This window comes from Camelus bactrianus, chromosome X (assembly GCF_048773025.1).
Source record: "Camelus bactrianus isolate YW-2024 breed Bactrian camel chromosome X, ASM4877302v1, whole genome shotgun sequence".
Classification (NCBI taxonomy): Eukaryota; Metazoa; Chordata; class Mammalia; order Artiodactyla; family Camelidae; genus Camelus; species Camelus bactrianus.
The window spans coordinates 118,363,201-118,380,525 of NC_133575.1; the positions used below are offsets into that span (position 1 = coordinate 118,363,201).

The 17,325-nt window shown below is 39.9% G+C and overlaps 1 protein-coding gene and 1 long non-coding RNA gene across 3 annotated transcripts in view; one reads left to right on the forward strand and one right to left on the reverse strand.

The window, feature by feature from the left end:
- Positions 1-544: 544 nt before the first annotated feature.
- Positions 545-10,277, forward strand: SPRY3 (sprouty RTK signaling antagonist 3). 2 transcript variants are annotated; one of them, XM_074360006.1, is made up of 3 exons: positions 545-928; positions 5,635-5,725; positions 6,379-10,277. In XM_074360006.1, the coding sequence occupies exon 3, from the start codon at positions 6,482-6,484 to the stop codon at positions 7,346-7,348; it is 867 nt and encodes a 288-aa protein (XP_074216107.1). In that variant the 5' UTR covers positions 545-928; positions 5,635-5,725; positions 6,379-6,481; the 3' UTR covers positions 7,349-10,277. The 2 variants fall into 2 exon arrangements, with proteins under 2 accessions (XP_074216107.1, XP_010965402.1); XM_010967100.3 differs by lacking the exon at positions 5,635-5,725 and having other exon boundaries at positions 6,379-10,275.
- A 3,597-nt stretch (positions 10,278-13,874) lies between these two features.
- Positions 13,875-17,325, reverse strand: part of LOC141576456 (uncharacterized) — a 36,657-nt gene continuing 33,206 nt past the window's right edge. Inside the window, exon 4 of the long non-coding RNA XR_012504890.1 lies at positions 13,875-13,960. This is a non-coding gene — a long non-coding RNA (uncharacterized LOC141576456). The remainder of the gene's footprint in view (positions 13,961-17,325) is intronic.

Genomic DNA, 17,325 nt, shown 5'->3' on the forward strand with positions numbered 1-17,325 from the left:
ATGGGGAGTTCTAATGGGTCGATTCAATTTCAACGGAATGACGCCACTTAGCCAAGCATTAAGAGCTATAGCTCCGGGAAAGCAAGCGAGAGGAGGAGGAGAGAGAGAGAAATTATAAGAAGAAGCAATAAATGCCTTTCCTCCCATTCTCCCCCATAACCCATTCACAAGACCTCTAGAAAAACATCTACGTTCACAAAACAGCTGGCTAAGTGAGGTGAACACACTGCAATCTCATCCCCATCCCCACCCCCCTGCAGATTATGTACCAACACACCCTGAGGTATATAAATAATCACCCACTAGCGGTATCTATTGCTCTGTTGAGATACCCTGTGTCTACAACATCAGTTTCTGCTGCTTCAGTTCATCTGACACATTGGAGGAGACAGAGGCGGAGGCGTAAGAGGAGGGGGAGGAGGTAAAGAAGGATAAAAGGGAGGAGGGAAGGGGGAGGGGAAGAGAAGGGGAAGGAAAACGCTGGAGGAGGGGAAAAAGAAGGAGGAGGAGAAGGGGGAGGAGAAAGAGGCGGAGGAGGAGGGGGAGGAGAAATAGGAGAAGGAGGAGGAGAAAGAAGAGGAGGAGGTGAACAACTTACCCTGCTGAGCTTTCTTTGGGGAATACGTGCACCGAGATTTAGATCTGCATGTACAATCTATACAAAGTATCTGCCACTACAAGTCTGACTCTCCTCCCCGCCAGAACTGTTTTTTTTTTTTTTCCTTCTTTTCCTTTTCTCCGCTGTGTCAGAAAGATCGAGACAGAACTATCTCTGTTTCTGGCTCCACTGCCAGTGAAGGAGTTTTCATTCAGACTTTCCGAAGAGAGGTGGAGGAACCTAAAGACTCAGGAGAAAAAGAGGTCCTTTGGGCCACATGGGACATTAGTTCTTCTGCTTTTCTCAGCATGGATAAACCCTTTCCTCAAGGTAAGCTTAGAGATTAGCTCTTAAAGACTCCAGAATTCTTTCTACGAAATGCACAGATTGCCATTCATTCCAGCTATCGTGTGTGCATGTGTGTGTCTGCGCGTGTGCGTGTCTGTGCCTATGTGTGTGTGTGTGTGTGTGTGTGTGTGTGTGTGTGTGTGTGTGCGCGCCCGTCTGTGCACGCGCACAAGCGCAAGCGCATGGATAAAATAAAAAGAAAACCGTTTAACTGAGATTTACACGAATCAGCTCTTGCAGAAAACTATCCATATTGGAAATTTCTAAATCAAAGGAGAACTTCAAAATAATTCTTTTGTAGCCAAATACCAATTTAGTTTCTAGCCTGTTGACCTTTAAATGCATTTTGGTGCTTGCCTAAGCCCTGTATAGCGCAGCCGAACCACCCAAGCTGAGAACGTAGGGAGAGCCCGTGCTGAGGCCAGTCTGGCTGCCCAGCGGGCATCCTGTCAGCGTAAGGCTAGTCTGCTATTGGCTCACAAGTCTGGGCTGTGCATCGTTCAGATTTCATCACATCACCTTGCCCTGGGTAGAAATGGCGCAAGCTGACACGACATAACCCCCTACTTACATTGAGTCAGAGCAATGATTTAGAAATCTCTGGATCCATGCCTGGGTGTGTGTACACATGTCTCTGTGTAGCATATGGAAATTTTGTCAAAAGCGAGAACCTGTGAGCATGGCTAGTTAGCCAATGGATATTTGGTAAGACCTAGGGCAGTGGTTTACACTTCCTTCCATTCGTCTAATTATAATTATCATTCACATCTGTATGCTGCAAACCATGTTGGATGAACAGAAAACAGACTTTGAACTCTTAAACAGAGAATCTATTTTGAAATGCGAACTATTGTTGCTATTCTGGGTTCGTTAAAGCCTCACTGAAATATAACGTACTATCACATGAATTTGGATATACCAGGTGTTAAATCATGTTCCCAACAAGTCAGCTGCATATATACATACAAATAAGGCACAGGCTAGCTTTTTATCTCCAAGAAAGTATTAATTTTGTTCCTATATGTCTAAATAAACATTTACTAAGAGGTTATTGTAACATTCTGTACCTTTTGGCTTTTTTTGTGTGTTCTGTTTTTAGGTCTCTCTAGCTGAGAAACAGTCTAGATAGTGATCTGACTGACTTGGTTTCAGAGATGAGAAGTTGAGGAAGTAAAGAACCTAAAGGAAAGGAGACTAATTCTTCATGAAAGACTTTTGAGAAAGAGGAACACAACAAATAAGCCCAGCATAAAAAATGTAGAGCGTAAGGATGGGAAGGGGCTTTAAAAACCTTTCATACCTCCCTCATTTTACAGATGAAGAAACAGGCCTGGAACAGAAGTCAGTTGCCCACAGTCATAGGGAACTTAAGTTTCCTGTCTGTTTTAAAAGCATGTGGGGTTTAAAGACATTCCTACTTCTTAGATGAACAACTAGCATCTTTTTCTTCATGATTTGAAGTATGTGAATTCATTTGATATTAGAAATTTTCATTGTATTGCTTATCAGTAAAACACATATCTTTAAAAATGCAAGGTCTTCAAACTGCAAGAGTCCCTGGTTTGAAATAAACTGCTGTGAATCTTAACGAAACTATGAAGGTAATGAATAGGACTAGAGTAGCAAAGTGACAAGTTAAGAGTTAAATGTGGTGAGAACCTGGCAGCTCCAGCAAGATGTATGCGGTAGGAGGGAGGCCCAGTCAGTGGCTGAGAGGTTAGTAATGTAAACTATATACAACTTGGCATTTGTAAGGGGGGAGTGCTTTGATAGAGATGCAAATGCTTTTGCACAGAGAGGGATTTTTAGAGAGCAGACTTTGGAACAGTAGAACTAAGAAAACACATAAAGCCATAACAGAAATCCCCACTATGTTTGCTTTCAGTTATTCTGAGAATGAGTGTATATAACAGCAGAGCACAGAAAAAAGCAACACACCCCAGAGCTGTTACACAGTAAGGTACAAAACAGCATTGAACCCAGGTTCTCCACTCTTGTTTGGAATCAAGATTGAGTCATACTGTATCAGAAAGGATTTATCATAAAAATTAGAACTGTCTTAAGGTGTTAGCCTAGAAGGGCTTTAGATAGGAAAGTTTTCAACTTTAGTCTCAGCAAGGCAGATCTTAAGTTCCAGGGACAAAATGCATTTTTCGTTCATGAACAAATAGCATTTCTTGAAAGGATTTAGCTTTCTAGTCTCTAAGTTGGCATAAGAAAAGAAATTTCTGTTTAGGTTGAACATAGCAAATTTCAGGGCTACAGAAAAACTGTTGAGAAGGCTGTGAGCACCTGGCCAGAGAGACTGAGATGGGAGTGGGTTTACAATGCATCATTCATTACTGCAGAGGCACTACGTGACACAAATCACTAGATCCCATCAATGTGCAGCCAAGACTTGTAATCACCTTGGCTCCTATTTAATAATATGTGATATGTATGTTCTCTCTCACTTAATGAAATATAGATGACCACCAGCACAGTCATTTTCTTAATTGTTGCTGCTCACAAAGAATGGCCCTTTAATGAGTGGATTTGTGAATCATAAATGTGAATGCAGTAGTAGTTTTTCATCTAATCTATGTGCTGTAGCAATCTCTTGTCTACTGGTTCCTCAACTTTTTTTCCCTCTTACCTTCCCTACAGTATCTATTTCATTTCATCGTGTTAGCCGGATCAGATTCAGCACATCCGGAATGGCAAACAATTTATTGTCATTCAATCTTGTTTTATCCTATTCAATACCCTGATTTTACCCTGGTCCTACTGCCCACCGCATTGCACATGTTACCTAGTCCATTCTAAAAAGATTTTACCACTTCTGAGTTCATCCTGTCAATTCCCTAACCTGTAAGCAAGACAATAGTACTTCATCATCCCAGACCGATGCCCAAAGCTTCCTTAAGTCATCAAATCAAGCCTCTCAACTCCTCAGTCTTGCAATATCCAAATATACCTTCTCAACCTAAACACCATATACCTTCCTGCTGCCAAGACAGAATCCCCTTATGATTCTGAGTCATTTCTATAATGACCTAGATTCCTCCAAGCTTAGCTTTTGACCTTCTGAGCAAGTCCCTGAGATATCTAGTGACATCCTTGTAATCCCATATGATTATCTCCTGTAATGTTAAGGTCTTGTATGCCTTCCTTTGAGTCATTGATCCTTGGGGAATTTCCTTATGTTTGAATCCAGTTTCCTTTGGGAAGTCAGTGAGTCTCAAGTGCATCCAGCATGTATGTTATTGTTCTTACAAGTGTAAAGGACTTGAAGGGCCTCACACAGTCTTTATCTGATCAATGGGGAATAAATTCATTTCTTATGCATTTGTCAAAAGACTATTCCCAGTCCAAAGCTCCTACATCCACATACCATGCAAGCCAGCTGAACAATGTGTCCTTATTTATTTGGGTGTTCAAATGAAAACTACCTGTTCCTTTCTAATGCTGAGACTATGAGTCTTAATAAAGATATAGCAAAGGTAGAGATGTGAGACTTCAGGGGGCTGTGAGTCCATGTAAATAAAAGAGACAAACATTTTGCTTTTGAATGCCCAAGTAGACAAGGGCAAGCTGCCCAGTTTACCCTCAAAGATTGAAGATGTAGAAGGTGTGGATGAAGAGAATTATTTTGTCAAATTGTGTAGTTATATAATTACAGACCACAACAGGGAAGAGTCCTTCAAAATCACCTGGTCCACCCCTATAATTATACAGATAGTAGAATTATATAGAGAACGAAAGAAAGTTATTTGACAAAGGTTACACATTTCAGTCTTAAAAACGCCATAGTGTTTATCTGTATTCTGTTCTGCTGGATGAAATAACACCAAAACAACTAGCTAAATAGTAAAATTATAGGCAGACTGGATCTTTTATGTGATGTGCCAGAAGAGTTATTTTTAACCAAATTAATCCTCTTTTCAAAAAATGAACAGATTTAAATTAAACTAAACAAGTTTGCAGGGGGATATGGCCTCAAAAGGCAATGAGTCTGATCATATTATTAGCCACTGAGTCCTTTATGAACTACATCTCTTTTTTCTTGTTACTGAGCTTTGGGCACATTTTAATGTTCTGTTTACTTATGGAAGCCTAATCAAGCACCATCCTCTTTCACTTGTTCACTTCTATTACTCATTCAAGCTTTTCATCCCAAACAGTCATGTGAGTAATCAATCTATTTTGAGGAGGCCTGAAATCTAATGGATTTCAAATATATACTTCATTCATGTTAGGATTTCCTGGGTCCTAATGCCCCAGGATGACTCTTAGATTTTTGTTTAGGTTTCCTTGTATACATCTTTTTTAGCTCTTCAGTCTTCCAGGTGGACCAATACAGTAACCTGCATTTCATACAATATTTTCCTCATGGTCACCATTATCGGTACTAGGCTTGATTAGATCCCTCAGAGAATGAGCAACCAACTCTTCCTGATTGTGGTACAATAGAGACACAAGTACGTGCTTTCTAGATATTCAACTTAGCCTGAGTTCGGTATAAAAACATTGCTGCTCTTTAAGGAAGCCAGTTTATTGTGTAAGGTAAAGATAGAGAAAAGAAGTCCAAGCAGATTCTGCCTACGAAATCTCATCAATATAGACTTGATTTATGGTGTAATAAGTACAATTACAGCTGCTATTTGAAATAATTCAGGGCTCATCTTCTGTGGTTCCCTCATCCCCAGTGTTACTCCTACATATACAAAAGTTTGATTCTGGAGCCGTGCTGCACTTCAGAAAGAATTACCTGCTCAGTAAGTTGAAGCAGCCTATAAGGTGAGAACTGCAAGATGATTAGCCTTGAATTTCTTACAGTTTGGGGAAGGCTTTTTTCTACTATTCTACAGTTAGCCTAATTTCTGCCCTCTGTGTCTCTGCCATTTCTGTGGTATTATTGCAACTTGCTTGCTTGCCCATATTCTTTGACTCAACAATGTCCTTTCTCATCTGTTTATTTCTGCTTATAAATTCCAGTAAAAGGAAAATTTTGATTGAATATATATATATACAACTTCTCATGGAAGACTTTTGAGGTTTTCTCCTTCATATCATCATTGCTTTAAGAAGTGGCCTTTGCATCTGAAATGAGGTTCCATTTTATTTTTATTAGAATTTTGATGCTCAAGGCCTAGATTTCTTTGTTAGCAAATATTGGAATGAGCTAACTGCTGCTTTGGCCCTAGTCATATGATGGAATACAAAAGGAATCAACAATCTGATCTTTGCTCCCAATGTGCTTTATTGTCTGGATGAGATGATCAGACTTGCCTGTAAAGAAGTAGGTAAGGTCAATTACAGAATAAAGGAGTAACTTGAAGACTAAAGTGATTTAAGGTAGTGGTGGTGATAGGGCCTGAGTTTTGTTGGTTCCCTGCAAAATACTGGTGCCTGTGTGTTCTCATTTACTGTTTCTGGTCCCTCTCTCCTAGGATTTTCTGATGTGCCCTAAGGTCCATGTAACTACGAGGGCTCTTTATCACCGCAAGTGCCACCCTAACCCAAAACCACTCAGAACTCAAGAATCAACGCAAAATGGATGCCACAGTGACAGACGATTTCCAACAAATTCTGCCTATTGAACAGCTGCGCTCTACTCATGCTAGCAATGATTATGTGGACCGTCCTCCTGTCCCCTGTAAACAGGCCCTCTCCAGCCCCTCCCTTATCGTGCAAACCCACAAATCTGATTGGTCCCTGGCTACAATGCCTACTGCTCTCCCCCGCAGTCTCAGCCAGTGCCATCAATTGCAGCCTTTGCCTCAGCACCTGAGCCAATCTAGCATTGCCAGCTCAATGTCCCATAGCACCACTGCCTCTGATCAAAGGCTCTTGGCCAGCATTACGCCCTCACCCTCAGGCCAGTCCATCATCCGAACCCAGCCTGGAACAGGAGCCCACCCAAAGGCTGATGGTGCTCTGAAGGGAGAAGCTGAGCAATCTGCAGTGCACTCCAGTGAGCACCTTTTCATCTGCGAGGAATGTGGGCGCTGCAAATGTGTCCTCTGCACGGCAGCTCGCACTCTCCCTTCCTGCTGGCTGTGCAACCAGCGTTGCCTTTGCTCTGCTGAGAGCCTCCTCGATTATGGCACTTGTCTCTGCTGTGTTAAGGGCCTCTTCTACCACTGTTCCACTGATGATGAAGACAACTGCGCCGATGAGCCCTGCTCCTGTGGGCCTGGCTCTTGCTTCGTCCGCTGGGCAGCCATGAGCCTCATCTCCCTCTTTTTACCCTGCCTGTGCTGCTACCTGCCTACCCGTGGATGCCTCCATCTGTGCCAACAGGGCTATGACAGCCTCAGGCGACCAGGCTGCCGCTGTAAAAGTCATACCAACACTGTGTGCAGAAAAATCTCTTCTGGTAGTGCACCCTTCCCTAAGGCCCAGGAGAAGTCTGTATGACCTTCCCACAAAATGTATCCAGAGCTTTCTCCTTCTTGCCCTCATCAGTAAAGCATTCACCTCATCTTTGAAGAAGGGGAGAAGGAGTAAAGCAGCCAAAGTTAGGGCTTCACCAGTTTTGTTCCTGCAGTGTCAGGGGAATGGTCGAGTACATCCTGGTGCAGGATGCCTTGTTCTTTCTCACAGTATCTATCCCCCTTCTCTTCAGCCTTTTTACACCCTGCCATCTCAGCCCTTATGGCTGTCATGGCAAATTCAGGTGATCTATAAGCATGAGAGTTGGACACTGAGGACTGACAGAGCCAGCAACGTGGAGGTTTAGGGGCTCCCCAATGTCATGCCTCTCGATGCAGGCTCTGAATGTCACTCTGCTTTCCACTGTGCCTTTGGAAACTTTCTTTTTAGATGGTTTTCACAGGTCCATGTGGAACAGCGTTCAATATTCCAGGGAATCTGACACTTTCTCCCTGTTTACTACCCTTCTCTTCTTTAGTCTTCTCTCTTTCTCATTTTGTCCTCTTCTTCTGTTACTCTGTTCTATATTCCTTCCCACTTCATTCTCACCCACTCAACTTTTATTCTTCCTCTCTTTTGTTTCTCTCTCCTTCCCTCCCTCTCTCTCAGATGAATCCTTTCTCTGCCTTTATTTCTACTTTGTTGCTCTATCTTTGTCTCTTTCTACCTGCCCCTCTTTCTCTCTCTAACATGTCAAAAAGTGCTGTTTTTCCATAGGTGTTTATTTTAACACAAAACTTTGCTATGTTATACTACTTACTAATTTTTATTAAGGGAAATGGATTACTGTAATGAACTAATCACTAGCAATAGTGTGTGTGCACTCATAACCACACTCACCAGTTTGTGAGCATATGAATCAAATTTATCTTACATTTCCAAGTTTAATTCGTTGAAATTTTACTCCCTTTTCCGATAATCAACTTACAGTACTGACAGATTCCACTAGCATGCTGAGTAGGGTAGTAAATCAGGATGCTCATAACTTTGTATGTCTGACCCAAGTGCCAAAGGCAGACGTGCTTTATAGCTAAATGAATAAAGCAAAGGATATTACAGAGGTCTGTTCTCTCTTAGAAGCTAACTGCCCTGAGACTGCATGGCTCAGGCCTTAATAATGGACATAAAAAGTCATAAAACTCTAGAGCTGGAAGGAATCTTAACTGTTAATCTAGTTCAATGCCCTTATTTTACAGATGGGAAAACTGAGGCCTGGAAATAGAAAAGGATTTGCCTAAGGCCACACACTGACTGACCACACACTGAATTGGGGCTGGAATACAGGCCTTCTGACTCCTAATTCAATATTCTCTACCCTGCACCACATTAAGTCATGGAAAATTTCTACTAGGACTCTAATAACAATGACAGAAAGCCATTCCCATTCAATTTTCAAGAATCATGACAAGCTAGTGTGGTAGTCTTTACGTGGTGCATACTGGGTAGCAAATTAACTACCAGACATCGTGGCTGCCCCCAGTGGACATAACCTTTGGCTCTGTCACCTTGTAGAAGCTCAAGTATGGAAAAGAAGAGCTTAAGGAAACCTTAACAAGCTGTATCTTCGCCATTGCACCTACCCTTTGCTGCACACACTGTGCTTGCCCCTGGCTTTGCTTGAAATGGTAGTTGCCTAAGAACCTAAATTTCAGCACCAGTGGGAACCTGAGATGAAAAATGTATAATGCAGAGAACTGACTTCTCTTTTAAAAACAATACCAAGAGCCTGCGCTGTGAATCCCCTTCAATGGGAAAAGGCTGCAGTGGCAATGGCAGGCTACTAAGGACTGCTGCTAAAAGACACAAGAATTAGATACAGTTTCCCTCAGTAAGTGAATCCAAAATTCACTAAGGAATTTGAAGATTGAGGGCACTTGCTTGAAATCAAGGTGCTCCAACTTAATTTAAGACTTCCAGACTCTGTGTACCATCATCTCTTTTACAGTGTGCATGGATATGTATTACAGGGTGGAGAGGTGGGGAGAAATGTATAGTCATACACAGGGAGAAGAAGAAGGGAACAGCCATGTCCCATTGTTGGATATATACTATAGGAATATGTGCCACTCAGTCTCTGTTGGTTCTGAATCTTCCTGAAGTGAACTGACATTTGGGCTGCACAAAGCCTCTCACCTTCACTTTCACCTCTTCTTCTAGAATTGCTTTGCTCTATTTTTGTATATATAAATATGTTATGATGATTATTAATAATGTTAATGATATTGCTGCAAATGGTGCCATATACAAGGTTTGGCTTCTTGGAACATTTATAAACCCAAACCAATATCTGTAATCTCTTATGTTGCTTTCAGGTCCTTCAATTTTAAGTAACTTTTTTAAAAAAAAACCTTACAAGTCTGCCTGATTGAACTTCGAACTTATCCCCAGTAAAAGTTGTGCCCGGTTCTCTGGGTCAGGCTGGACGGTGATGAGTAGCAACACACTTTTCCTCGCTTCTGCCTGAAATCTGCTTAAAGCTGAGATATATAAAGATTCTTTGACACTAGTGTATTGTTCCTGGATCTAAAGTTATTCTATGGATGTTTGCTTATTATTTTCAGGGCCCAAAATAACAGAAGTCTCTCCTCCTTGATAGTTCCTTGATATCCCAATCCTGCAGTCCTTACTCAGGCAAATTGTGCACTGCCAGAGGGGCCCTGGGCTCTGCCATACACCCAGAGGAGCTCTTCTCAGTGTATTTCTAAATGGCCTTACACTTGGTAGATGAAACTGAAGGGGTACTCAGATGCAGTTGCAATCTGCTGTCTGCTGCTGAGTTGCCGAGTTAGGGCTTTCATTTGTGTCCAAGTTGGCCTGATATGGACTGCATCTAGTTTACCTATAGATGGGTCCTGTTGGGGTACGCACATGGACATGTGAGTGAGTGTGCATATGTATCCCCTCTGTGATATATATATATATATATATATATATATATATATATACACACACACACACATATATATGTGTAAATATATATATTCACACATCTCTCTATATTTTAATGTATTGCACATGTATATTTAAAATATATACGAAAGAACTCTAAATCCTGCAGAGAGGCTCTGTTTTCATTATTTTCCTACTTTGTGTCATGTATTGTATAAACAGGAATATTTAGAGGGTGTTTCCTGCTTAGCAATTTTTGCAGTTAAATCATCTGTTATCCTCTAAATCTACTGCTTTTCATGTATTGGTCCCTTGATACATTTCATATAGCTTTAGCCAAGAGTTTTTCTTTGGTTCCAGCCCATCTTTCCTTAAAACAATAGCTATAATGAATATAGTGAACACTTACATAGTGCTTACTATGTACTGGGTACTATTTTAAACACATTACTTATATTATCTCATTTAACCCTCACAACAACTCTACAATGTATATACTATTAAGATTGCCATTTTACCGATGAGAAAACTGAAGAAGTACAGAGGGGTTAAGTGACTTGCCAAATGCAGCAAAGCTTGTTAAGATTTGAACCTAGGCTGTTTGATTCCCAAGTAATGTAAACCTTTCTGGTATCACAAGCCTCAAGTGGTAAATGGTTCTTTCCCTAACTCCAGTCCACCTGCAGCCTAAGATTTGAAACAAACATGCTAGTAGTGAAGCAACAGCTGCAGACACAGTGTATTGGCTGTCTTGCTTCCCAATATGGTGGCATTACAAACTTCCTCACTTCTCCCTTTGAAAACATGCTGCAGCCAGTTACCATTTCTCATACTGATTATGGTACAGAGCCAGTAGTGTGCCAGAGAGGGTAAGAGTTTATTTGACCTTCTCTTTATAGGCCCAGGAAAACTAATTCAATTTCTTTCTGCAGAAAGGAGAACTAAAACTATGTTGGGACTTGAGATTGATTTGGAGCTGTTAACATTCAAGCTCATTGATTATACTGAATGTATTCTTTTGATTCAACTGTAAGCAATCCATTGATGACCACTGGTCAGTATAATACCTTACCTTTTCTCATCACCTCCTTCATACTGGCATTCTTTACCCTGGCATTATTTCAGAGCCAGAATATCTACTCTAATATCAACATTTTGTAGTTGGAGGACAAGATGCACAGAGAGGGAAAATAACCTGCCCAAAGTCACACAGATATAAGTTTGGGTGGAATTATGGCTTAATTCCAGACTTCCTAATTTCTAGATGGCTTAAACTGAGTTTCTAAGAAAATGGAGCTTTAAGCAAAAGTTTGTGTGAAATCCCAGGGAAGCAGCAGTAAGGAAAAAGAGGTAGGGAAGGAAGGAGAGCAGTCTATTTCATGACAAGCTAATTTCTCAATCTCTGATAATAGGCCATTCTGTATGTCAGCCCATCTGGGTGAGAAAGGGAGTAGAATTCATCTCCTAGCTCCCATCTCATTAATCAAATATGGAACATTAACTTGTGGAACATTAACTCTTCTGCACTTTTGGGTAGTGCATGCATGGGTGCCCAAGTATGTACCTTGGTATCTCAAGCCTCAGCAGCAATGGGGTAGTATTGTGGCTCCACTGCAGACGTTAAGGCAAGTATGTGGATATAAGGAGACATATGAACTTAAAGAGGTACACTAGGCTAGTGCTTTTCCCTTACATCTTTAATCACATTCATTCAAAGAGAGTTAGAGATAACTGACAATCTTTAAAGTATATAAGGCTTTATTGTGGTGCTCAGAAATGTAGTAAATTTGCCTTCCTGAACCTATGTATTGTCTGACTTGTTTGAAGGACTCTTTCTGCATGGAAATGAAGCCCCTAGTTCAACTAGAGGAGTAACAAATTCTCAAAATGTTCTTCTTCTTAGTATCAAAAGAAACTTTATCTTACTGAACTCTTCAAACAACATGTCTAAGCCAGTGCATGTACATGAATGCACATATGTTCACTTAGGCTCCATCAGCATAATAGCAGGAAAACTGGTCAAGTAAATACATTCAGGAAAAATTGGCTAAACAAGTTATTTTTCAACATAAAAATAAAATATTCTTTTGGTTGACTAGATTTTTTCTATTTCAGCATCACATAGACATATTCTAAAAGCTACACTATCTTTTATTCTCATACACAATAGTTCCCTATGCCTTATAGATCATTCTTACATGCAGTCAAAGCATTTAGTTGATAAAAATATCCCATTGATATGGTATGGTTTCATGTCTATGGGCAAGGTCATAAAAGTATTGAATGCATTCACTGATTTAATTCTTGCTTTTTCATGTAAGAAAAGATGAGCATAAGGGAATTCTGAAAATTTTTTCCAGGTGAATAATGAAATAATGCTATCACTCCAAGCAATGTACCAAAACTCTTCTCCAATGACCTCCATTTTTGTGAGTCCAGCATTTATTTCTCAGTCCTCACTGTACCTGACCTGACCTATCAGCAGCATTGAATACGATTGCTCACTATCTCTTCCTAAAAACACATTTACCAGTTGTTCTTCAGGACAGCACACTCTGCTGGTTTTCCTCTTACTTCACTGTCTTCTCTTTCTCTGTATTATTTGATGGGTCCGCTCATCTCCCTCACCTCTTTATATTCAAATATCCCAGGGACTGGTTCTTAGAACCTGCTCTTTACATAAATATTCAACTGCCTATTTCACATCTCTGGTAGGAACTTCAAGTGTAACATGTTCAGACCAAACCTTTGCAGCCTTTCTTATGTCCTGAAATGCCAATTCCAAATTTCTAGTTGCTCAGATCAAACACTTTGTAGTTATCCACTAGACTTTTGATTAGTTGTGAATGTAGCCAAAATTCTCAAACTCGAAATCCTCAATTAGTCTTTTACTCTGGTGATTTAGGCTGGATTATGTATGGTCATTACCCCTTTTGAACCTTTGGTCTAAGGTTTGATAAAACTGAAATCCTTGGTCTCTTTATCCTAATCTAGGCACATATTTTTATCTTGACCCTCAAACCAATATTGCTGCTTTCAAAGGCCAGAATGAACAAGACACATAGCTTTCAAGGAAAGACATCTTAGGAATGACACTGCTCATTATTAAGAGATTTTGCTGTCATTACAATCAAAGCTATATATGTTGTTCTCATGTGTATTTGCTGGCAAGTTACCTGGAAAAAAAGGGCATAATCCTGACATACAAGTTGTCATCTCCAACTGTTAAGACAATCCTTTTGACTGTACCAGATAATGGTTGTGTCTCTAATAGTAAAAGGCACAGATGACAAGTATTTGGAAATGCCCAAGTCCTTGCAGAAATGACCAACATGGCTGTTGCAGGTCACTAAGATCACTCAGGTGAACACCTTAGTTTTGTTAATATAGGGCTTTAACCTCAAGTCACCTGTATGTTTTATTGCGATAAGATGAGGTGAGCCATATATGCATCCTGAATGCTCATTTTGAACCTATGTTCTAAGGCCTGAACTAAAGGAAGACTGAATGACTCCCTTGGCCCTTTTCTCCTAGGTCTACACTTTAATCTTAGCCTTTAAAGCCTCACCACTCTGATGACAAAAAGAAACGCTAAAAAGGAAAGGAACACTAATACCAAAATTAGCTTAAACAATTTTACTGTGTACATTTTTTAAAAGCGTCCCCTTCAAATGGAGGTAAAGGCCTTCCAATAAGGAGAAGATGGGCCTGTATTGAAGGAAAAAGAGAAAAAATTAGTGGGAAATAATACTACATGCGAGTCTAGAAAGAAAAACAAAAGTTAAGGAAAAAATGCATCTGAAAGAAAAAAGCTTCATAATCAGTTTGTTTCTCTCACCTAAAAGTCCAGTTTACTAACCTCTTGCATCAGTTGTATACTTAAATTCCTTTTTGTCCTTGACTTATGTCAGCATTTTTTTTCAAACCCCTACAGCACTTCTGCTGGAGTGATTCTGTGTGTGTGTGTGTGAGAGAGAGAGACAGAGAGAGAGAGAGAGAGAGAGAGAGAGAGAGAGAGAGAGAGAGAGAGAGAGAAAGGGGAGATATTGATGGAGTGCTGAGCTCTCACCTAGAGATTCAAAGTTACAGTATACACACTAACACTCTCAGCCTTTCAAACTCCCTTCTAGGACATGTCCCCATAGTACTTAGATCTTATCGTAAATGACAAGGTTTCTCTCCTTCAGAAAGAAATACCAGACTGAATTTATGTCTTTCCCTGGACTGGCTTCTTCTGAGTCACAGTTGTGGTGTGGAAATCGCAGTACCCTGAAACCAATTAAATCAGGATCCTTGGAGGTGAGGATGAGGAATGGATTTTTTTTTAAAGCTCCCAGGTGTTTATAATATGCAAAGAGAGTTGAGAAAGCCCTATCACCTCGTTCTATAAATGCAGATACAGAGGCTCAGAGAGGGGAAGTGACTCATTCATAACCACACAGTGTGTTAGGGACAAAGTTAGGAATGTGAGAATCCAGGTCTGCTGACTCCTTGGCTACAGTTTTTGCTGCTTCTTTCTCTACCCTGTGTCCTTTCTGGATCTTTACTTTCCTTATCTGTAAAATGAAGGTAATAAAGCCTAGAGATTTTGTGAGAGTCATTAAAGCAGAAATATATTTTAATGTACAAGGTTCAGCACAAATGTGGAAGAATGTTATAGCTGAGGGAACTAATGTACAATGTATATGTGAGGCTGTCTCTAAAACAACATAATGAAAGTTTAGAATAAATTTAATCCATCAATCATTTGGGTGTTGTGCTTAGCTAGTAACATGTCTGAAGACTGAACACTTGTGTGGGTTTTGTGTACTTTTAAACTAAACTTGGCCATAGTAACAATCAAAGAAATTAGTAGTTGAGGACAGAGGTCATTCTTTCCTTTTTCTTTCTCTCACTGGGTTAGGGATTAAAAGAAATATAAAAACAATGGAATATCTGGACCTCTTATACTTAGTCAGTTACAATGTGGCTTTAGGACTGAATTAGCCTAGGCTTTCTATGGGATTTGTAGATTCCATTCCCGAGGTCTGCCAGGGGTTGGAGGGAGGGAGTCATAAAAAGGATGTCTCTTCTGAAAGGCAGTAAGCATGAAACACAGCAGGGAAGGTTGCCCATTAGGAGGAGCTACTGCTATAGAAGCCAGAAAACCCCTAGAAGCCAGAAAGGACAAAAGGGGCTTTCTGACTTGGCTGATCTGAGGAAGTAGACTATTTGGGGATCTAGTATCCTCAGAATGATCTATAACCCCTGGAACATGTTTCCTGAACTCCAGAGCCCCAGAACAGAGTATCCAGAGCCATTCCTGTCCTATCCATTCCAGATATTAAGAATTTCCACTTCTATTCCCCTAGGAGTCATATATCTGGCTACTTGTTTATTTGGTAAAAATGGAATTCTGTACCATTTATAAAATGGATTTCTTGTGTCTCCGTTATTTTGAAAGTATAATACACATTCTTAATTAATCATTCATTTTGCCAGCAATTTTAAAGTATTTATTTGAAAGTTATTTTTAAATACAAAAATATATTTATTTAACAAAGCACTCCTTTATCCTTTTAGTTGAGCCATGCTAATAAATTTAAAACAAGCCATGATCAAACTAGATATTTCTATATGTCACATTACAAACTAAATTAAAAAAACCTATTTAGTAAATATATCCTCATTTCATCTTGAAATACCTCCTTTTTAGGGGTATTTTTAGGGAGAAGGTAGAGAGACATGAAATTAGTAGGAATCAAGAGGCCTAAAAGTAGAGTATTCTAAAGGAAGGGTCAGATTTGGATGTGGTATCAGCCATAGTCATTAATTGTAGGGACATTGAAATCTATTTCAACAGAACTTCAAATAAACATAATGGAGATTGGATCTGAGAAGGTGAAAAGGTTAATTACTGCATAAAAGGCTAGCACATAATCTGAAGTCCAGAAGCAACACTGAATTTAGAATCAGAAGATAGGGGGGCGAGGGTGTAGTTCAGGGGCAGAGTGTGTGCTTAACATACACAAGGTCCTGGGTTCAATCCCCAGTATCTCCATTAAAATAAAAATAGATTAAAGCTACCTCCTCCCTCAAAAAATTAAGAATAAAAAAAAATAAAAGAAGATTAAGTGTAATAACACACATGGCAGTATGAGATGGAGGAGGCAATCTTGATTGAGTTTCATCCAAAAGTTTATAGCTCCGTCGTGTGCTAGGTACCTTTGGTAAGTTACTTGGGCTTTTTGTGCCTTATTTCAAATCCAGCATCCATGACTCTAAAAATTTTGTGCTCTTAACTACTAACAATCTACTTCTTTCAGTATAAAATTGGCTATATTAGTACAGTTATAACATGTCCCGATTTGCCCAGGACAGTCTCAGTTTATGCCTGTGTCCCAGAATAGTTATTACTGTCCTCTTACATTCTGAGGACTTATCATGACATGACTTGTATATAATATATAATAGTATATTTAATTAACTAACTTTGATAAAAATCATTGAATGAAAAGAGATCAGAATAATTTTAATGTTGGCCTTTCACTTATATTATTCTTAAACACAACCCAACATTGAGCCCCCCCAACAACTTTTTAATTTGTCATCATGCACCTCGAGACCTTCTTATCAAGCTTACATCCTTGTTCATCACGACACCCTTGACCCTTCCTCCCCCAGCATGCCCCTAGCCTAACAAAGTTTGAATTTTAGCTAAATATACCCACTTATTCCACATTCTTGTCTAAACAGATGAATGTAGTTAGAGAAAAACACACAACCACAAATTTCAAGAGGGCCTTCAGTACCACCAGGCATTTCCACTTTATCTCTCCCTTCAGTTTATTTTCCAACTCTTTAAATGGGCTATTTCACACTTCTCTTTCATCATACCTCCAATACCTCCACCTCCTCCATACCTCCACTCCTAGCCTATGACCTTGCCACGTATCATTGAGAAAATAGACGTATTCCCTCTTGAACCCACTCCAGCCTTTGAATCTACCTTCCACATAACTCTTGTCAATGTGATAAATGATTCTACCTTGCTAAATCCAATGGTCAATTCTCAGTCTTCATCTTACTCATCT

What these genes read in the sequence shown, in the direction of transcription:
- SPRY3 (XM_074360006.1), top strand. Translation starts at nt 6,482, where the DNA reads ATGGATGCCACAGTGACAGACGATTTCCAACAAATTCTGCCTATTGAA.